A 23,256-nucleotide genomic window follows, 5' to 3' on the forward strand; every position below is an offset into this window, starting at 1 on the left:
GGAGTGATCGGTCTTCATACTAAACGATCTTTAGCGGCTAGGAAACGGTGGCGGGGAAAGTTTTCCTTCCGCCTTCTTTGTTGTCCCTTTATTACTGTACCTGCACACTACTACATATTATTTAATAAACCACCATGAGGCGGACAAGAAGCTCGAAGAATACAAGTCAGAAGAGTGAACAAGAAACTGAAGAAGTCCCGTCAAAGACAGGTTGGTGCCTGAACAGCTGTTGAAGCTAACGTTAGTTAACCCGGCTGTTGTGACGACGTCAGAGGAGGAGAGGAGAGGAGAGGAGAGGAGAGGAGAGGAGAGGAGAGGAGAGGAGAGGAGAGGAGAGGAGAGGAGAGGAGAGGAGAGGAGAGGAGAGGAGAGGAGAGGAGAGGAGAGGAGAGGAGAGGAGAGGAGAGGAGAGGAGAGGAGAGGAGAGGAGAGGAGAGGAGAGGATAGGATGTACATGTTAGGCTTTACTGTGGTTGGGAAGTCTTTAGAAAACAACCAACTTTATGTCCAGGGTGTCTTCTATACCTGGTTCAAGTTGACTATGTTAGTAAAACCTGTTAATGCCCACTACTGTCAACCATCATACCACACACATAAAGGTGTTGGATACCTGGGGATGCAGGTGGTGCTGTTAATATCCAACATGCCAGTTCATAAGCTACAACTGGCTACAACTAATGCAGTATAATTCAACAGCATAACCTGGTTTGCACATACAGTAAGTTGCAAACCAGGTTATGCTTTTCAGTCAAGATATCTTACACATACAACATATAGGTGGTTATGTTTCTAATAAGAATTGTATAGTTGATTTAGATAAGTTAAGATAAGATATTCCTTTATTAGTCCCGCAGTAGGGAAATTTTCAGTGTACAGCAGCAAAGGGGATAGTGCAGAAAACAAGATGCATCAGCTAACACAGTAAGAGCTAAACAAAGTGTAACAAAATATGAACCATTTAAATAGAAGGAAGTATAAAAATAGGAGCAGTATTTACAGTATTGACAATAAACAGACTGTTAACAAAATTGCACAAGTGGAAAATGATATTGCACAGTGAGAATGAAAGGAAATTCCACCTGAAAATATCAGGTTATTGTAAGTTTTTGGTGTCTAAGTGTAAGTGGTCTACTGGGAGCATTGCTGGCTGTGGAGTCTGACAGCTCTTAAGGGACATACTGCTGGGAAAATACTTTTGGGTGCAGTTGCTTTTTGACTCTTTACATTTTAGTCGCTAGATATATCTTAGTACAGTATTATGTATTCAATCATTATTGATTCATTATATAATAGCTATTTTTTTTATTAATTGAACAATAATTTTCCCTTTAAATTGTCACAATAACGACTAGGGAAGTTACCAGAACTTAAAGTCCCGCTTTACAGAGGTAATATGGTATGAACAACCCTACTCACTCTGTGTGTGTGTGTGTGTGTGTGTGCCAGTGTGGCAGTGGAAAGGAGATGAAGGACAGTGGGAACCATACTTGCCTTCAGCCTGCGCCTTGTTGGACTCAGCCGTCTCTTCAGGAGAAACCTCGGTCACTCTGCCTCTGGGCTCTGGGACGCCCTACGAAGTCGACCTGAAGAAGATGGTCCAGATTAATCCTGTCACCAAGTACAAGAGGAAGATTCGCTCTCAGATGGTAAAACCAGGTATGTGTGTGTTCTGTGTTATGCCATATCTGTCTGTAATTGTCTGTCACATCACTGTTTTATTGTAAATAAGTTATTTTATTTTAAATTGTTGTCACTTAATTTCTGTCAACCCCTGATTTTTGCTATCAACGTGTATTATTTTGCATTTAATTAATTAAATGTTTTTATGTAATTTTAATTTCTAAGGGGGACGTACAGCCGACAAATCCAACTTAAAGGGACTGTTTGTAAGATTCAGAAATGCTTGTTAACAGCGACACCTGCGGCCGTTAAGTCAACGAAAGTCAGCGTCGGGGTCGCGCTTGCTCGCTCTAAATAGACATGAACGAGCATCGCTCAAAACAGTGAGGCGACACACGTCAGCTAAAACCACAATATCACTCTATATTTCAGCTGCTTGGCAGTAATGTTAGCTGACCAGACGAAGGTCTCTCCATGAATCACTGCTGATCCTAGTGCTGGCTTTTCCTGCCTCCGGCTGAAGCAGGAAAAGCGGGTCGGTGCCGGGGCTGAAGCAGGAAGAGAAACGTTATCGTCTCCCGACTGCGCCCGCAGGGAGACACCGGCACCCGGTCGGAGATGATAACGTTTCTCTCTGCAGAGCCCCGTCACTTCACAAAACAGGGGAAACCTCTGTTGGTCTGGAGGAGCTGCAGCATTTATTTCTGCATAAATGTCCACTGAACATTCACTAGTTATCAGAGCTAAACTAACTCTTCTGCAGTGTGTAGTGTGCGCGCATGCATGTGTAGAGGTGGACGCGAGCGCGCATATGCGAGCGCGCATGGGATCCCGACCCGGTAGATTTATACGTGTAAAAAGTTACAAACAGTCCCTTTAACCAAATCCCCAAAATATCATTGTCCTATTTCACATTTCCTTAACTACTGTTTTATTAGATTTTTCACTACTTAACACTACGGAAAAGGCTTTATGTTGTAGTAAGTAGTAGAAGTATCATATGAACTTTACATAGATTTTGTTCAGGTTTTTTATGTATTTGTACATTTAAAAAAAAATCTAAATTACTGAAGGTATTTAAGATAATTCTTCTGTTGCGTTCTTTTGTTCAGAAAGTTTGAATGAGGCTGGTGACTTGAAAGCTAAAAATGGGAGTCCAGTTCAAGTTAAAGAGGAAGAGGAGGAGACGGAAAAGGAGCCTGCAGCCAAGAAGAAGAGAGGGCAGAGCAGTAGTAAGACAAAAACTGAAAAAATGCCCAAAGAAGAAATAAAAACTGAAGGTAATGTGGATCTGATTGTCATCTACAGTATGTTGTCTATTTATTAACATTAAAATATGAAGTAGTATTTTAAAGTGGTTGAGTAACTGGTGACCCACAAAGTGCAGTAACTATGGCAACATCATCAAGTGGTTTCTATTTTTTTGGTTTATACATGGTGTTACATGAACTTCATATTAAATGTGAGTTGACCTCATATCTCTGATCTTTGGATGTTGAACAGAGGTTGTGAGGACGGTGGTCATGAAGGGAAAAGCTCCACTGGACTCTGAATGTAAAGCCAAGCTGGGAAAGGTACCGTATCTATTCTCCACACGAGATATGAAACTCATGAATCACATCGGACACGCTTGTGGTTTGACACTTGTAGAAGACCTTTGCAAAGCTGTGTGTGTTACTATTCTATTAAATGTCTGGACTTCAATCAATCAAAAATGTAATTTGATTGTAGTTTACAGATATAGCTATAAGAAAATATCACTGTGGTTATTGATATTTACTTACAGCAACAATGTAGGATGCTCGGGCTGAGTTTGATTCTTGGAAATGAACATTTAGTTTGTTGTTCCAGCTTCTCATGAATGAGGATTTACTGCTGGTCTTCGTCATATGTTCCAGTTTGGATTTTTTGGCCGAACAAACCAAACAGTTTCAAGACGTCACTTTGGATTCTTGGAGGTTGTGATGGGCAATTCATCAAAAAAGATTAATAGCTAATGAGAATAATTGTTAATTGCAGTCCTACAAACAAAATTTGTTTGGATGCTTTTTTATTTATAGTGCTTATAGAGCGTTTATTACACCGTTTGTCCTGTAATGTCCTTATTTTTTAATCTGTGAAAATGGACTTCACTTGAGTTTTGTTCAAACACTTTCCTAAATCACCGTTATCTTAATTAACTGTATGAAACTGTAAAGAAAGGAAATGAGAAGTTTACCTGAACAATATGTGTTTCATTTCCCACTTACAAGATGCAGCTCAGGTGCAGCTACCTTCATTTATATTAGTAGTAGTAAATATGTTCAATTTGTCTTTCAGGCTCATGTTTACAGTGAAGGAAAAGATGTTTACGACGTGATGCTAAATCAGGTAAAAAATATTTAATTGCTTACACTCAAAGCTGGAAGTGTTTTTTGTTCAAAAATTTTAAAACCGTAGTCTTTATGTCTGTATTGAGTAGTGCTGACTGACTGAATAGTACTTGTGAATAGTTTAAGTGCAAGGTGTATGAGTGATTTTTCATAGCTAATAATGCATTTCCTATAATGTTTCTTAAATTATATCTGAAAAACAGAAATCAAGTGAAGGCTGTAAATGATATGTTTTTTATTTTCATGTAACATTTTGATTTGTGGGAATGTTATCTGAGTTTTAGGCTTGCAGCAAACACTTTCTCTCTTTTGTTACAGACAAATCTTCAGTTTAACAACAACAAATACTACTTGATCCAGCTGTTGGAAGACGACAACTCCAAGGCGTACAGTGTGTGGTTGAGATGGGGCAGAGGTCAGTTTATGTGCCCATGATTCCTAACATATTTTATCTATATTTAAATGTTTGTATTTACACAGGAAGTTAGAACAAGCCTGCAGTTTGGAAGATAAAACGTAAACAACCTGATTAAATATATTTTGGTGGTTTCTTTTTTGTTTTGTTTTTAGTGGGAAAAGTGGGTCAACACAGTCTGACAGCCTGTGGTGGAGACCTGCTGAAAGCCAAAAATATCTTCAACACAAAGTGAGATTGTGGATTTAAAAAAATATTTCTGAATGTCTCACATTGAAGTGAGTTTAGTAAAATTCTGAAACTTGTTTGTTTTGCAACAGGTTTTTAGACAAGACCAAGAATGAGTGGGGAGACCGAGCGAGTTTTGAGAAAGTAGATGGAAAATACGACATGGTGTTCATGGACTACAGCACCGATGAAAAGGCAAAGAACCAACGAACTATGTATCTCCTCAATATCTTCTATCATTATGTATACTGATATATTTCACTGTTCCAGGAGGAGAGCCAGAACACAGTGGATGCTGCACCCAAAAAGAGGACCTCTAGCCTGGATGTGAAGGTCCAGTCGCTACTGGAGCTAATCTGTGACGTCAAAGCCATGGAGGAGTGTGTGCTGGAGATGAAGTTTGACATCCGGAAAGCTCCTCTCGGTCAGTCTGACAGAATCAAAATCACAACAGAAATATACTGAAATTTATTCCGTTATACTCTTTTAATTTCTACTAATAATGGGCCTTATTTACAAATATCTTCCTTTCTTCTTAAATTTGTTCTTGAGAAAGGTCCTAAGAAAAGTCTAAGTCAGATTCTTGATATGTTCTTAAACTGCAGAATTGTTAGTGAAAATACAATTACCAATTGTTTTGCACAAACAGCACTCAAATGTGCATAAGTATACTCTTGAGTATGAGTAAATTCTGTTCTTACCTAAGAACAAATACCAAATATGAAAACATTGGTGAATGAATCTTCGTTAAAACGGTGTAATTGGAGTTTAAGAATATATTTCTTCTTAAGAACATTTGTTGAACCAGGCCCATAATTCCCAGAATGCAACATTATTTTATATAGAGCACTTATAGCATTTTAAAATATTAAAGTTGCTACTATGTGATCTAAGATGTTATAAGCAGGTTCTCAAATTCATAATTTGACAAACAAAGTCATCAGTATTTTCAGACCTATATTTGTTTAATGTATATTTGCATAGGGACAAGTATGTAGCATAAAACAATGCTACACATCACAGCATTTATAGCCTAAGCTAGATGGGCCTTTAAAATACATAAAACTCGACAACAAATACACAAGAGACATTACAAAACTACATTAAAAACACAAAAATTTGAGTTCTGTAGGTAAGGAAATCCACCAGTTGGTCACCTGAATAGAAATAGCTGTTTGTCCAAATGAAGATTTAAGTAAAGGCACCTTACAATGGTCGGAGTGGAACCACAAGTACTGAGCACCAGGGAAGCGTGGTTATGTAGGCATCTCTAGATGAGTTTAAGATGAGCAAGTTTAAGAAAATTATCAAAACCTAACATATTTATTTGCTTACGATCATGGCTATGATGTGATCTTATCGGCTTTGCTGTCCAACATTTTAATTACTCAATTCTATGGCTGCACGATTATGGCCAAAATACTAATCGTGATTATTTTGATCAATATTGAGATCTTGATTATTTATCACGATTATTCATTGACAAAATATCTTTATTGCACGTTCAGATTTAAATAAACAGAGTACTGCTTTCACTTCCACGTTGTGCTACATTCCTGCTAATTAACAGATCTTTGCATCAAAATAAGACTGAAGATAAGGGTTCTTCTTCACCTGAATTCAGTGCATTACTCTTCTACTCTGGACTGCAGCCGCACCAGTCAGGAATGTTTTTGGCTGCCGCTGTAGGGTGCGTGCGCAGCAGCATGACAGCTCCCCAAAATTGAAGCCAAAACATCTTGATTTAATGTGATTAAATGATGAGCATGATTAATTGTGCAGCCTTACTCAATTGTTTATCATCATAAGAGGCCTGTTTGTTGTAGATGCTGCTTGTGGTCAAGAGGTTGCACAATAACTTAAATGTGAAAAGATCATAGCGTGCATGAAACTATCTGCAGCATGAAACAGTAGGTAGTCTGAGTCTCTAATATGTCTAATGTATGTACGTTTTAAGTATGTAAGTTTCATTGTTGTGTTTCATATTTCAAATTCAGTATTTTTCTTTGTACCTGCAGGCAAGCTGACCTCGGAGCAGATCCGTGCAGGCTACATGGCGCTGAAGAAAATCGAGGAGTGTTTGAAGAAGAAGGGCAGCAATCGTGAGCTGCTGGAAGCATGCAACCAGTTCTACACCCGCATCCCTCATGACTTTGGGTAGGGAACATGTGGCTGTGCAGTAGGGGAGATGTACAAATGCTGTTGAGAAATTTGATGTCTGAATGATGACAGGGAAACATTTCACATTGATCTCTCTCTATCTGTAACTAAAAGATGTAATTCTCCAGGTTGAAAAGTCCTCCAATCATTCGAACAGAAGATGAGCTGAAGGAAAAAATCTCCCTGTTGGAGGTAATGGAGAGATTTTAAAAGATGGTCGACAATTAAATCCCTTAAATCCATGGCCCACACTGTAATATTTATATATTTCTTTGTCTTATTTCTTTTTTCAGGCTCTGAGTGACATTCAGATAGCAGTGAAAATGGTTCAGTCCAGTAAAGACAGTGACGAACATCCTCTGGACCGACATTACAGCTCCCTCCAGTGCCAACTGCAGTCGCTGGACTCCAGCAGCAACGAATACACAGTCAGTGTTTTACTACTCATAACTGTTATAATGATAAAGGTCATGGTTTATCAGCCGGGACTAATACACTGCTGTTATGTTCATGGATGCAAGATTTATGTGGAGCATTTAACAAAGTCACTGAAATTGTATCAAAAACCTGAAGGTCGTTTTTGTAGCCACTTTTCTCTTCTCTGTGTAAAGGTGGTAGAAAAGTATCTACAGTCCACTCACGCCTCCACCCATCGTGACTACACCATGACGGTCCTTGACATCTTCTCAGTGGACAGAGACGGGGAGAGGAACAACTTCCTCTCACAGATTAACAACAGGTAATACACCGCGGGCTTAGAGTTTAGATAACTTGTTAATACACCTGAAGGCTTTGATAAATACCATTCAGTACTAGTTGTTGCTGCTTCAGATGTTATACCGAATGTGCTGTGCCGGCTTTGAAATCTGCATTACCACACAGTTCCAGTCATATACCCTATCGTGTGTCTGTCTGTCTACCAGGACTCTGTTGTGGCACGGTTCCCGCATGACTAACTGGGTCGGCATCCTCAGTCAGGGGCTCCGAGTGGCCCCACCTGAAGCTCCCATCACTGGTTACATGGTAGGATGGAAACACAGAAAAATACTGTCATATCCTGTTTTCCTCTTGATTCTTTCTTTGCGTTTGTCTCAAACCCAAGTCTTCTACTTTAAAAAACAAGCAACCTCACAAGACAAAAATAATTAGATTAATACATAACATAAAATACATTTTGGCATCTATTAAAACAATTAGGTGGGGCGGCTGGTTAGCTCAGTCGGTAGAGCGAGCGCCCATGTAACGCCAAGGCTCAGTCCTAGCAGCGGTGGACCCGGGTTCCAAATCCGGCCTGTGGTCCTTTCCGCATGTCATTTCTCTCCCTCCCCCTTTCCAACACTCTATCCACTGTCCTATCAATAAATACTTAAAAATCACCCCAAAAAAACAAAAAAAACAATTAGGTGACAGTTGTGTAAGTGCTAATATCCAACATTGATGCAGGGTCTAAGAACAACCTGATGCAATGTTTAGAATAGAAACCTATATTTTTTAACAGGTGATGATTATGCTTAGCTTTTTGGAATTAAAGTTACTATGAACTTTTAACTTGTTATGAAACAGTCTCAATTTAATACTGATAACTCTATATGACCTACATAATCAAAACGAGACCATCAGCGAGAAGATTGGCTATTTCTATGTAGTTATTCTTAATGCTTGTCATCTGTGCCAACGGGTCCGATTCCAGTGAAATCAGACGATATCATGCAGGTTCACCAGAAACTCCTTCAGCTCAGATTCTAACGGGCAGCGACCAGCCCACTGGGGACAGACCTAGATCTGGCTTTGCTCCTCTGGCGTGAGGAGGAGAGCTCCACGCCTAGCTGCATCTTTATCCTTTACCTCGCACTCAAATAGTCCCTACTTGCGCTTAGATTTTATCTGCTTCTGCTCAAACTGGAGCAAGGATCATTTCTTTGGTCAACACTGCAGCTGGCATTCTATTGGTGGGGGAATTTTGACAGGGTTATTGTACAAAAAAATTAGAAAGCAGACGTTTCGTGGCAGGAGCAGAGCTTCTCCTCGCTGCTCCGCCGGTCCCTGGTGGAAGCCAACACAGACCCCACGCTGCTGGAGGCCCAGGCCGTATTGCTGGGCCCGCTGGAGGGAAGGGAAGCACGGGAGAACCAGAACCAGGACTGAGCGGGGCAGACTGTCAGACCCTGCTGCAATAAAATTAGAGATTTTCTGGTGTTCGGGAAACACTACCGCTTCTATCCATAGGGACCACCAAAATCAACACAAAATGAAAGTTCTTCATAGTAGCTTTAAATTATCTATAAACTATAGCACTATATTAAATTATTATTTATTCCAGTGATAATAATTTCCCTGATTCTCTTTCATCTAGTTTGGAAAAGGTATCTACTTTGCTGACATGTCATCAAAGAGTGCCAACTACTGCTTTGCCGGCCAGAACAACAACGTGGGACTGCTGCTGCTGTGTGAGGTGAGTTGAGTTACTATTTTCTGTGGCCAAAATAAATAAGCAAGTTGTGTGCACATCCCATCCTATAGTAACAACAGGTGCACGATAACAGATTCAATGGAGGAAAAAAACTCTAGTGTCTGCACACTTGAATTTAGTTCCCAAAAAATGACTGATAAAATGCTCCAAGAACAACTTGTGCCAGTAGTTGGTGCTTACAGGCTGTTCATTTCAGACCAAGGGGTGAAAGTAAGCCGGTATGGTCCGGTACTCCGTACCAATAAAAGAGTCAGTGCCGGTACACAGTACTGGGAAGAGGGGACAGCAGCTGCCTGCCAAAACCCACATACAACCCGTCACTCACGATCACATTTCCAATAAGAAAACACATCTGCTGACATTTAGGTCAGTATACCGTTACCTCCGCCAAGGAGGTTATGTTTGCGGTTTGGTTTGTTTGTATACGCATCAAGGTCTTTTTTCTGCCGCCAACGTACTCACTTGGATCTGTGGGGTCTGACTGCGCTCCTCATGTAGACAAGTGCTTCGCGAGTTAATGCCAGGCGCTATGCATGGCAACCATAGAAACAGCATCTGGATGTCAAGTGTTTCTAATTTCTTTTTACACCATACAGACATTGCATTGTGTGTTCAGGGATGCATGAAGCTGGGGGTGGGAGGAGAACAATAAGCGATGACGGTTGGGGTAGCCTAGTAGTACTGGCAAGAACTTCAATTTACTTTCACCCCCGTTCAGACCCCGTAGAGCTGCCAATACAAGTCCATGACTTGTATTAACAATAAAACCAACATGATGTGAACACCACATTATATGTTTGGCCCAGATGTAATGCACCTGTTTCACTGCCCGTGCTCTGTGTCTGTGTGTGGTTTCAGGTCGCTCTGGGAGACAGTAACGAGCTGCTGGATGCCGACTACGAGGCCAAGAATATGCCTGCTGGAAAACACAGCACTAAGGGTCTGGGACAGACCGGACCTGACCCCAAAAACTCTGTCGATCTGTTAGTATCTCTCATTACACCGACACATTTCAAACAGGCCAAACATTGATTTAATTGTGCTTTCTGTTACACAACTGAAACCATTATAGTATCTGAGAGGGGGAGTTTGTTGATTACATTAGCAAAGAAAAAATACAGGTTGATGACCACAGAGAAAAACTATATAAAATGATATAACAGTAATAACATTACAAGATGTAGCCTATAAAGACTAATTTCTTCAACTGCGACCTGCTCTGCTAACTGTAAGATAGTTTAATTTCTAATTTCCTATATGTTCATATTTTTAAATTATAAAAAAACATTTGGTTAGCTCAGTATCCTCGTAGTGCTTGACTAGACTACCTAAGCTGTGTATTTTATCTATGCAGACCTATTGGTTTAGGGTCATTTTTTAAGCACTCCATAGAAATGTCAGATGGTTTTGCTCCTGAAAAAGGCAATATGGAGTAAAAACGCTAAAATGAAAGTGAAAATACTAAATGCTGAAATGCTGTAGTGACTCATACACTGATGGACTGACCTCATTTTACCTTCCTGCTCTGCTGCCTCTGCTCTCTGTAGATTTCACGCTCGAAAAAATACTGTTTTTCATTAGAGAGCAGTCAATCTGAGCATGAAACATACCACTAAATTCGACAAGGGCTGCAACTCGATTGCAACGATTATTTTCATTGCCGATTATTTTCTTGATTAATCGATTAGTTTGATCCACAAAAAGTTAGAAAATGGAGAAAAATTACGATCTATTTTTCCCAAAGCCCAAGACGACGTCCTCAAATGTCTTGTTTTGACCAGAACTGAAAGATATTCAGTTTACTGTCACAGAGGAGTAAAGAAACCAGAAAATATTCACATTTAAGAAGCTAAAATCAGAGAATTTTGACTTTTGGGCGGCTGTGGCTCAGAGGGTAGAGCAGGTTGTCCACCAATCGGAAGGTCGGTGGTTCGATCCCCGGCTGCTCCGGGTCACATGTCGATGTGTCTTTGAGCAAGACACTTAACCCCAAATTGCTCCCGGAGGCATAGCCATCGGTGTGTGAATGAGTATTTAGATTAAATCCTGATGGGCAAAGTTGGCACCTTAGTAGCCTCTGCCATCAGTGTGTGAATGTGTGTGTGAATGGGTGAATACTGACATGTAGTGTAAAGCGCTTTGAGTGGTCGGAAGACTAGAAAAGCGCTATATAAGTCCAAGTCCATTTACCATTTACCATTTTCTTTCTATACAAATTACCCAAACTGATTAATCGATTATCAAAATAGTTGGCGATTAATTTGATAGTTAACAACTAATCAATTAATCGTTGCAGCTCCAATTACAACATCTTGTGCCACCCTTCAAATCCGATCAACCTCAATAGCTGGTTGTTTTTTTTAATGTTTTAACTGGAGCTGCATTGATTAGTCGATTAGTCCACAATTAGATTAGAAACAAATTAAAAAAAATATAAAAGTGAAATATATCTATGTACATAATGATAATAATACATCAGATTTATGTAGCGCTTTTCAAAGTGCTCAAAGACGCTTTACAGAATAAAATAAAGAATAAAAAACAAGCAGTAAAAGATTAGAATAGAATAGAATGGTGTTGACCATTTAATTGAAGGTTAATGATAGACCTTACCTTCAATTAAATGGAAACTCCTATTTCCTATTACAGAATTAATGGGAAACTCTTTATAGATTTTTTTCTGTCAAATTACAAACATTTTATTGTTCTGCGTACTTAACTGTGAGAATTTGCTGCTTTTCTTGGTCGTACATGATAGGAAACTGAATATTTTTGGGGTTTGGACTGTTGGTTGCACAAAACAAGACATTTGATGATATCACTTTGTGCTGTATGTCCATTTTTCTCTATTTTATGATGTTATAGACTAAACTATTAATAATTTGCAAATTAATTGATAATGAAAATAATAGTTACAGTCCTAGTTTTATCTCATTATCTACAAAAGAGCTGTAACAATTAATCAATTTACGTTAAATTAATCAGCGAAAATCAGTCCAGTTTTTTAAATCAAATTTGCCAGAATCCTCTGGTTCCAGCTTCTCCAATGTGAATATTTGCTGGTTGATTTTGTCTTCTATGATTTGAAACTGAATATCTTTTGGTTTTGACTGAGGGTCACACAAAACAAAATATTTGAAAACAACATCTTGACATCTAGGATAGGCTTTTTTCCCACACACAAAGATTAATCAACTAATAGAAAAAATATGTGTCAGATTTATCAATAATAAAAATAAAATAAAGTTAGTTAAGGCTGCTAACTATGAATATATTTCCCATTACTACCAGCCAATTTCCAAAGCATCATATACTTCCTGGCAGCAACTGGTTTCAGTTCATCTCTGCAAGTTGATTTTCATATTGTGCTGAAGTTTGTAACTCTCTGAGAGAAGAAGTATTGTAAAGGAAAGGCAATTTATACGTAATGTGTTAAAACCTTTCATTTGTATTCCTCTCTCTCGTTCTAAGGGACGGTGTGACCGTGCCTATGGGGCCGGGGGTGAAGACGGGGGTGGGTAAAAAGAGCTGTTACTCCCTCCTGTACAACGAATTCATCGTTTACAACCCCGCCCAGACTCGCATGAGGTACCTGCTGCGGATCAAGTTCAACTACTCGTCACTGTGGTGAGGCCGAGCAAAACAGTATGGATGAGTGAAATCTGGAGATTTCGGGTGTTTTGCTCTCCACAAAGCCGGGATGATATATCACCTAGTCATTCTTCATGTACAGTTAGATTCTGGTTCTTGGGGATAGGATGTTAAAACTGAACATACTGCTGTTATTGGGTGGATTACAGGAATGCTTACTTTCTCAGTGATGTAGAGCTGCAACAATTACTCGATTAATTGGTACTATTCTGATAATCGGTTTGTTTTAGTCATTTTTAAAGCAAACATGCCAACAGTTATTTGCTGCTTGTCTTTGTTATATTTGATATATTTGGGATTTGAACTGTTGGTCAAAGAAAGCCTCATTTTAGGCTGTGGAAGATTTTAGCTCACATTTTTCACATTTTTCTGATATTTTATAGACAAAACAATTAATGGATTAATTGAGGAAATAATCAGATGAATTAGTTGTAACTAGGGCAGGGTGATATGGCCAAAATCTTCCATCTCCATATAGGTAATTTCATATCTCAATAACGATATAGATCACACTATAGCAAGTTTTCTGGTAATTCAATAAATAAATAGTCTGTATGAAATAAATACACGGTATTATGGTATACTCCTGTGTGAATTAAATACTTGACAAATGAAAAGTAGGAGGAATATTTTCTAATTTTAAGAACTTGAGTGTAAAATTAACATAACAGTTTTAAGTGAAAAAAATAAATAAATATAAGCCTAGCCTATATTGTGATAGAAACAATATAGAAAAATATAAACGTTAGACATTTTTGCATCGTTTTGATGATATATATTGTCATATTGCCCAGCCCAAGTTGCAGCCCTACAGTGATGTCCACACATACATCAAATAATTTCAGAATATTGCTTGGTTAGTACAGTGAACTTTGGTGAGGATAAAAGATGAGGATGGATCCTGGTGATGCGAGAAAATATGCTCTACATTTTGCACTACTTTTTTTCCATGTTGCTTTATATCGCATATGTCCTCATATTATTATAAGCTGTATTTTATTGCATTTTGGTCTTTGCTTTGGTGCTGTATGAAACACAAATGGCCTTATGGATCTATTGGATTATCAATGTCTGACTTTAATGACACAACAAAATGATTGGGACGTCCTTTAGGTAGGTTTGACGTGAGCATTTATACTGAAGAATTACCTACATCTTATTGAATGTGTCTTATTAATGCAGAAAAAACAGAAACTGAATGCTTTCATTGTTTTGATAATTGTCGGGTTAAATTTGTGTATGGGTGAACGTTGACTGCAAAACAACAAGTACAACAGTTTTCATATTATTTTTTGTTTATGTGAATCTCAGACAAAAACACTGATAATCATTCATCATTGTCAGTTAAAACAGGAGTTACAGTAATAATAATAATAATAATAAAAGACATTTTAATTGTGGGTACAGTTTGGAGTGTCCGTCTGTGTGTGTTTGTGTGTAAATGTATTTCAGTTTCACCTCCCCAGCAGGTAGAGGAAGATGAGGACTATGTCCAGGTAGATCATGAGAGCAGCGTTGATGTATTCCTCTGGATCCAGACAGTAGCTCGTCTTCCCCATGATCAGCTGACAGTCGACCATCAGGAACTGAAGGGAGGGAGAGGAGGAGGAGGAAGAGGAAGAGATAGGACAGGGTGAGAGATTACCACCACATAACTAGTAGTAACATATTTAATAATGGAAGACATGTCACAGTAGGAAAAGCACAGGTGTAAATAGTGAAATGAATGATGACTGAATTAGCTGCTTCAGTTTCAGGGTCCTGGTGTTGTGCATGCTGGCTCACTGTCGCACTGTCATGACTCACTGGTGAATAGAACAGAGCCATCATTGTTTGTAAAACCTGTGCATTTCCTACTTACTATGACAAGCCAAAATGTCTGCTGTTAAAAAATCCAATTATAGACCTTTATAGAGCCCTTACACTCCCTTAGACTTGGTTACCTTCAAAGCACCTACACATTCATTATTCACAGGTGTTTTCATTTATTTTGCCTGATCAGATCTCTTCTCAAGGCTGGACCTTCAACTGTCATCACTTTTCTGTTGAAGCTGTTAAAGGCACAATGAGTAGGATCTGACACAACATTTAACGTTGGCCCCTCCTTCGCGGCTCAACGGGGGTTTTGCTGTGTTCAAACTATGAGCGACCAAAGCAACAAAACGGCCAGTGTGGCCAGCTACATTGTCAGCGAGTCGGTGTTCAAGTGTTGCTCAAGCGCTCCTTGACGTATTACATCGTTAAATAGCACTGGGAACTGGCTAACGGCATTTTTTTTTTTGATCGAACGGAACCAGGGTGAAACATAAACGATTGGTTGACGCTTCATCGCGTCATTGGAGCACTGAAAAAAAAATAATATATATATATATATATATATATATATATATTTTTCAATATATATATATATATATATATATATATATATATATATATATACATACATGCATACATACATGTACTGTGTATATATATATGTATATATATATATAGCACAAAGCATTTAAATACTGATTTGGAGGTTGATTACCATGGCAACGGTCAAAGCTTCAAAGCATGGGAGTCAGCCCTAGAGTCTATACATTGTTTTTTCATTTTGCCTTTAATAAAAGCACCGTGTGTGGGAGTGCAGGGCCTTTAATGTGTTTGATAAAGAAGCTTATTTCACAACTGTACACTCTTTTGCTTTAAAATAAAACTAAGTCACAAGGTTAAATGTAAAAAAAAAAGCATTTTGACACCACACAGAGCTTCCTTTTTCTCTCAGAAGAATTATTCATAGCTGCAGTGGATGAATGAGTGAATGAATGCTTTTATCAGTGATTGCACTGTTTAACCTACTGACGTGACCAGGACAACAGAAGTGTATTTGATATAATTTAGTTCCTTTTACTTAATAGCAGAGGAAGTGCTGTATAAGTCATGTTTGTACATTCCTTTAGATTAGAGGTCGACCGATAGTGGATTTTTAAAGGCAGATATAATATCGATAGTTTGGAGCAGGAAAAGCCGATATCTTCTTTACTTCTGCAGCAGTCTAGTCGACTACTTGTGCATACAGCATTTTTAATAAATCGTTTTTTTGTCACTGAATTTTATAATTCGTAAGAGAATATCCTGAAGTGTGATTTGGTGGCTTACATTGTTGCATTATGTTCTATTTATTTACAATGGGCGATGTGCTTTTCTGGGGTTTAGAGTAGGACTGGCCACGATTACTTCTGTTGTGCATCCCGTTACCTTATTAAATGGCACTCTTACAAACATTAATGCTTGTGTATCTTCCCGTGGTAAAGAGGATCCTAAAGTGTGTGATATCATTTTATGGATAAGTTACATGGCTGAATTGGTAAGCAAGTTAAAGTAGCAGTTGGATCATTTATTTTCCTGCCTGTCTGCCTGTCTTGTATCGTGGACAAAAAGCTGAGAGTGTTGCGTTATTTATTCGAGAGATAATTTTTTTTCCTCCTCTACCTTGACTTTGTGTATGGAACCTCCAAGCAAAACGGTGATGTACGTCTCTGTATGACTGGTGGAGGCTGTGCAGCCATCAGTCACTATCAGAGCCCAGTTCCACCGATAACAATAGTTTGTAAAACGTCATATCTACCTCTACTTTAGATAGCAGTATTATCATATACATGTAAACGTTGTTCTTTTCTCCCATACCTGTGAATACAGCAGAGCACCCAGAAATCCATAGGCCACATCAGTGATGTACAAGTAGTAGAAGGTGCAAGAACCCAAACATGATCACGTCCACAGTCAGAATCAGCAGAACACCGTACCAAATAGTGAAATCATAAGTCTGCAAATAACAGAGGAAGACATTAGTACGTTAATTCATTTCATTAATACATTTTTTTCTTTATATTTCTTAATATAGACAACAACAACAGCAATAAAGAAAACAATAATAACAGACGATACATGATGTGTTGATCAATATACATAAAAATAATTTATAAAATTTAATTAAAAATTTTTTTTTATACTGATAACTTGCACATTGCGCCACTATAAACGTACACATTTGAATATTTTTACTACACATTTATAATTTTTTATTTTGTTTTTTTAGCGTTTATTTCTTTATATATATTTTTTTATTTTTAATTGATATTATTTATTGCACACTAGCCTTATAGCCTAATGAGTATGTAATCCTGCATCTCATTGCACGAAATGAGCATTCGACAGATAAATCTTTTGACGCAGGTAATAATCAAGTATTTTGGAGCACAGTGTTGAAGATTGGATTCATAACACAGTATCTAAAACAGGATTTGCACATAATGGCTTAAATTCAACATGTTTTTAATAAGACCTGGAATATAAAAGGGATATACTGTAGTTGTTTGTACAGTGGATACAGTTGAGTAAAAACAGCTGTCATAGAGAACACATTTGAACCGGTAATTTTAATAATCAATAAATCTTCTGAGTATTTTCTCCATTCATAGATATTTTTTTAGTCCATAAACTGTCAGAAAATACTCTTTCTACCCTGCAGAGCCCAAGGTGACATCTTTAAAACTTTTGTTTTAGTTGACCAACAGGCGAAAAACCAAAGAGATATTAACTTTACAAAGATATAAAAAGATAAAATCTATCAAATCTTTGAATTAGAAAAGCTGGAACCAAAGAAACGTTAATTTTGTTTTTCTTTAAAGGTTGATTAATTTATTGTCAGAATAGTTGCTGATTAAATTTCTGTCAAGCATCTTCATCAATTAAAGCTGAAGTCGGCGAGATTGGAGCAAATATGATTAAAAAAAGTTATTTTTTATGAAACGGTCTCTATACCCTGTTTATGTATATTATGTTACGTTAATACCTATTTCTCTCCTCAAATGTTTTCAGAATCATCTTGTAGTGCACTGTTAAGCTGTAAAATTAGAAAGTTTGTGACCCGGCAGCCATGTTGAGATCAGGTTGAGATGGCTTGAAGGAAGTCAAGTACCGGTCACATGACAAAAGCACAGCCAATAGGAACGCTCTCTCTCTCTGAAATGACCTGTGATTGGTCAAAGATAGATAGATAGATAATAGATTTTTTTAAAGCCTGAAAACAGAGCCACGAGGATGTGCAGAAGTCTAGTTATCTCTCAGAGCACTTGAATTACAATATGCTGAAAGGTTATTATGGAATTTCTGCCCAATGATGCCAAAAATATACTGCCTACTGCCACTTTAATCGACTAATCGTTTCAGCTCTACCTTCACTTTGTGCCTCCTCTGATACTGTTTTCCAGCGCTTGCAATATGTATCCTCCTAAAGTCAAATTTTGGATGTTCCTTACAAGAAACATATGAAAGCTATAACTTCCAAGCTGATACGTGAGGCCAATGAAATGTCTGCACATCTATCTGCTTACAATAAACACAGATCATGATATCTGTATACAGGAAACATTTGTTCAGCCTGGTTGTCTGACCTGTGCAGAGAATGCAAGGATTGCGAAAGAAATGGCCAGTGTTGCTCCCATAGTGATGGCTACAGCAATGGTATCGTGGAAGGAGGCGATGGTTCCCACCATATGTGACAAGCACAGGGTGACCACAACCTGTAGGCACAAAATTCAATGTATTAAAGGGATAGTATGGAATAAATGTTTAAATAAAACACAGCAAAGTAATAAGCCTATACATTTTATGCCTGTATGTCTATGTTTTTTACTTTTCAGTTTTGCAGTTTGCGCATGTATCCTAGATTCCCATCAGGTTACCCAAATTAAACAAATCCTAAGGATTTAATTTTATCTTAAAAAATACATTCCAGTAATTTAAGAAATCCAGGATGGTCAAAAGACAAACACACTACATAAATATCCTGGCATGACTGCCTGCCTTCACCTCAGCTAAAGGTTTTCAACTGATCAAAGCTAAATAATGGTACAGAAAAATAAAGTATTATAGGCTACATATTTCTATTTACAATAGCCTATTCCAGAACCAAATATAGGCTCTGGAAAAATGGGTATCCACAGGAGCCTTTATGCTGAATTGACATTGATTTTTACTCCTTTTTACTCCGCCAACATGATTCCAGTTTAAGTGTTAGAGATTGGGTTCAATTTTATAGCGGTGCTCCCAGAAACAAAACTGTTATTTTTAAAATCATAATCTTTTTGTGGATCATTACCAGGATCACATTAATGTCGCAATGTGAAGATTAAAGAGGCGACAATTAGGTCCCAAAATTGTGAGCAAAGTAAAACAGTCAAATCTAAGAAAAACAACATGCAAAAAACTAGACCACATTTGAATTTGACTCTCATTTCATTTAAAGCTCTACGGTGGTATTTAACTGCGGATTGTTATCGTATGGATTAATATGATTAATCACTATTACGCACGGGGGAACAAGGTGACCTTCAGATCTTCAACATGTCAGGGTGGATTAGTTTAAAAAGAGTCATTATCTGTTCTTGGCAGCATATTTCAGCTGTTGCTTTGTATGTGAAACTCTGCACGTAACAGACGATTTTCTCTGAGGAAAACTCTCACAGGATTCCCAAACTGTCTAGTGGATTAACCCTGATTGTCACAGCCTCTAACGCACCAACCTAACCACGTATTCTTTCTGTTCTCACAACGTGCCCAAAAGCGCCACAGGTGCGCCAAAGGAGCCTACAGCCACGAAATCTGAGGACAGACAGGACGGACATCTACTGTATCTGAAACATGACCAAACATTAATGCATGCTAGCCTAAATAAAGCACAACAAAGTAGCCCTAGTTTTAAGCCTATATACATTTTAAGCCTGTTATGATACATAAAATACGTTCCTGCGCGCATGCAGACCTGTCCTTATATTCACATCGGGTGGAATTGATCTTGATTTCATTTGATCTTGAAGAATATATCCCACTAAGTAAAAAAAAAAAAAGAAAGAAATTTCATCAAAAGGAAATTAGAGGTGAATAAATAATGAAGGGTTCACATTAAGTTACATTAAGAAGTAACATAAGCATTATTTTTTTACATATCACTACAAATTATTCTAATAAATTAATGCAACTTTTCAAATGTTTTATCAGTCTTTCAGTCGCCATTATGTGTCTATCTCAGATTTTTTTTTAAATGTCATACACTTCCTATAATCTGATCGTCCATTCTCCTTTGATATAGCCTCGATAACTCCCAATATTGCACTTCTTGGAGTGATTTGCAAGGAAATTTGAAAAAGCATTTCAGAGAAAACAAAAACGTGCCTTCTAAAGTGAATTCGTTATTGGGACTAGAAATACCTGTTTTTCTCCACACAGTTCACACCTGTGTGAGGTTGGAAAATATCCTCTGATGAAAGATGCGCATAGAATGTCATGATGCGGCGCCATGATATTCTATGCGCATGCGTGGAAAGGTGCACGAATGTCGTGACGTCACGAGCAATGCCGCTGGAATGTCACGACGTCACGATCTAAGGCGCTGGATTGTAATGACGTCACTTTGATGAGGATCTGATCCCATCAGATCAAAGGAAGTGTGTTTAGGACTACACCTATAGCCAGCCAACCCAGGGATTCTCATTATTTCCACATCAGGCAAACCTGCACTTTGAAGAGTTTCGAGGACAGCGATGTATCCAAATAATTTCCGCAACGCTGTGCGCGGCCCACAGATGGAGAAATCACGTCGCCTCCATGTGTCAGAGGAGCTTAAACAGCTCCCAAAAGTCTTTTATCACCAATCTCGACCTAACCAACTGGAGTTAGAGAAACAGTTGCTGACAGTGCAGTTGGAAAAAATGAGGAAGGAAAATGTCAGGCACCTGCAACTTGTGCAAGATCTGCAACACCAACTGATGGATGCAAGGACGCAAACGAAAAGGGAGATAAAGGAAAAGGGGACGCTGGATTCCTTAATAAGGGCACTTCAGGTGGACTTAGACGACATCACAAAGAAAAATAACACCCAGAAAAGAGAGCTGGAGACAGAGACTGCTGAGGTGGCCAGACTTCAACATCTGGACAAGGTAAACCAAGCAGAGATTGAAGACCTGAGGAAAGCATATAACGGCAAGCATCATGCAGCTCAGCATGACAAAAAGAAGGTGGTCAGACTTGATCAACTGACCCAGATGATGCAGAGGAAGACTGAAAACATCAATAAGACCTTGACTGATCAACTGGCCCTGCTTGAATCTCAGATACGCGCAAGAAAGACAGAGAATGAGAATTTGCGGGAACAAGTTCAAGAACTGCAGAAAACCAAGAAAATCACAGCTGATGAGAACCGGAGCCTTATTGTGAAGGTGGGCCACCTTGAATCACTGAAACAAGGAGAGACTGAACGTTTGTTGGCAGTAGTCTGTGATCTTCAGCACCAGTTAAGAAAAGGTCAGGAACTCATCAGGGATAAAAATGAGAAAATACAGAAGCTGATCTCTATTGGAAAAGAGTTGGGGAATGCACTGCGTGATCTTCAGAAAAAGGAAGTCTCTCTGAGTGAGCAGAACACGAGCGCCACCATCAGGGATAAAGATGAGGAAATACAGAAGCTGACAAAAGAGCTGAATCAAGCACTGCATGATCTTCAGAAAAAGGAAGTCTCTCTGAGTGAGCAGAACACGAGCGCCTTCGATGAGCTGGCTCGACTTGAGTCTCTGACAGCAAAAGAAAATGAGGACAAGAGAAAGCTGAAGACAACTGTTCAGTATCTCCAGAACCAAGTGCAGGTGGATAATGAACACATCTACCGAATGGACAATCACATAACAATCCAAACCAGGCAAATTGGTATTTATAAGGAACAGTTAGAAGAGTATCACACCCTAACAACCGATTTGAAGCAATCAGTCTGTGAACTTAAACTCCAGCAAAAGGTGACGCAGGGGGTGGAGATAGTAGCTGGCGTTGAGCAGCAGAGAGATGAGAACTTCTCTGAGACGACACCTGGGGATCAGAGCGATGAGACCTTCTTTGGCGCTACAGTTGAGATTCAGAGCACTGAGACCTTCTTTTACGCTACATCTGAGGATCAGAGCAAGGAGAGCTTCTATGACACTGCATCTGAGGATCAGAGCAAGGAGAGCTTCTATGACACTGCATCTGAGAATCAGAGCGATGAGAGCTTCTATGACACTGCACCTGAGAATCGGAGCGATGAGAGCTTCTATGACACTGCACCTGAGAATCAGAGCGATGAGAGCTTCTATGACACTGCATCTGAGAATCAGAGCGATGAGAGCTTCAATGACGCTACATCTGAGGATCAGAGCGATGAGAGCTTCAATGACGCTACATCTGAGGATCAGAGCGATGAGACCTTCAATGACGCTAAATCTGGGGATCAGAGGGATAAGAGCCTCCCAGAGTCTCCAGCTTCTGGGTCTCGGACCAGAAGTTTCTTGCGCCGCTGTGCTAAACTTGTACTGATTGTAGGTCTTCCTCTTGCCATGGCCACTGCAGGTATAGACATAGCTCTAGACCTCTATGGCATTAGCTTCTAAACTACAATCCCTACAAACTACAACTCCACTTTAGAAATATAGATTATGAATATGATAAACATGATTTATATTTCTAAATGTATGGGCACGGTGGTGCAGTGGTGAGCACTGTCACCTCACAGGAGGCAGGCCTTTCCGTGTGGAGTTTGCATGTTCTCTCCGTGTCTGCATGGGTTGACTCCGGGTGCTCTGGTTTCCTCCCACAGTCCAAAGACATGCAGCCTAGGTGTGAGTGTGAATCATGACCTCTCGCCTAACGTGAGCTGTGAAGGCTCATAGTGGGTGAGAGGTACGGGCGGCTGTGGTTCAGGAGGTAGAGCGGATCGAACTACTAATCGTGACGATTAGTAGTTCGATCCCCGGCTCCTCCGGTCCGCATGTTGAAGTGTCCTTGAGCAAGATACTGAACCCAAAATTGCTCCCGAAGGCTGAGCCATCGGTGTGAATGTTTAAAAAAAATAAAAAAATAAAAATTAATAACAACAAGAATTTTGAAGGGTATGGAATCTGTAAATCAAAAAATAAATTAAATAAGAACACTTGAGTATCATAATAATGACAAAATTGAAAAACGAAATACAAAATGAACACTTTACATACAAAGAAACATGTAATACATTTATGTTGCATACACACATTATGTAAAATATTACTGTAATAAAAAAAATTGTAGTAAGAATGGTAGAAGAGTGTATATATCTATATATATCTATATATATCTAAATAGATATATATAGATATATATGAACTTATTAAAAATGTAAAGTCTCCTGCACACTCAAGGGGAACCTCCACCAATCATGCACTGACATCACTTGTAGCCAAACCATATTCACTGGTAATATCTAATTGTTCAACAGCGATGACAGTGTGGAAACATTG

At 38.8% G+C, this 23,256-nt stretch overlaps 1 protein-coding gene and 1 pseudogene across 1 annotated transcript; one reads left to right on the forward strand and one right to left on the reverse strand.

Moving 5' to 3' along the window:
* parp2 (poly (ADP-ribose) polymerase 2) lies at nucleotides 1–14,316 on the forward strand. Its single transcript, XM_074652041.1, has 17 exons — nucleotides 1–210; nucleotides 1,447–1,656; nucleotides 2,733–2,900; nucleotides 3,124–3,194; nucleotides 3,940–3,990; nucleotides 4,311–4,407; nucleotides 4,563–4,638; nucleotides 4,728–4,830; nucleotides 4,906–5,059; nucleotides 6,654–6,792; nucleotides 6,924–6,987; nucleotides 7,089–7,223; nucleotides 7,407–7,534; nucleotides 7,719–7,818; nucleotides 9,149–9,247; nucleotides 10,124–10,248; nucleotides 12,737–14,316. The coding sequence occupies exons 1-17, from the start codon at nucleotides 135–137 to the stop codon at nucleotides 12,894–12,896; spliced, it is 1,956 nt and encodes a 651-aa protein (XP_074508142.1). The 5' UTR covers nucleotides 1–134; the 3' UTR covers nucleotides 12,897–14,316.
* The window catches only part of LOC141777620 (protein lifeguard 1-like), a 20,620-nt pseudogene continuing 11,557 nt past the window's right edge, over nucleotides 14,194–23,256 (reverse strand).

The sequence above is a fragment of the Sebastes fasciatus genome, chromosome 11, assembly GCF_043250625.1.
Source record: "Sebastes fasciatus isolate fSebFas1 chromosome 11, fSebFas1.pri, whole genome shotgun sequence".
Lineage (NCBI taxonomy): Eukaryota > Metazoa > Chordata > Actinopteri > Perciformes > Sebastidae > Sebastes > Sebastes fasciatus.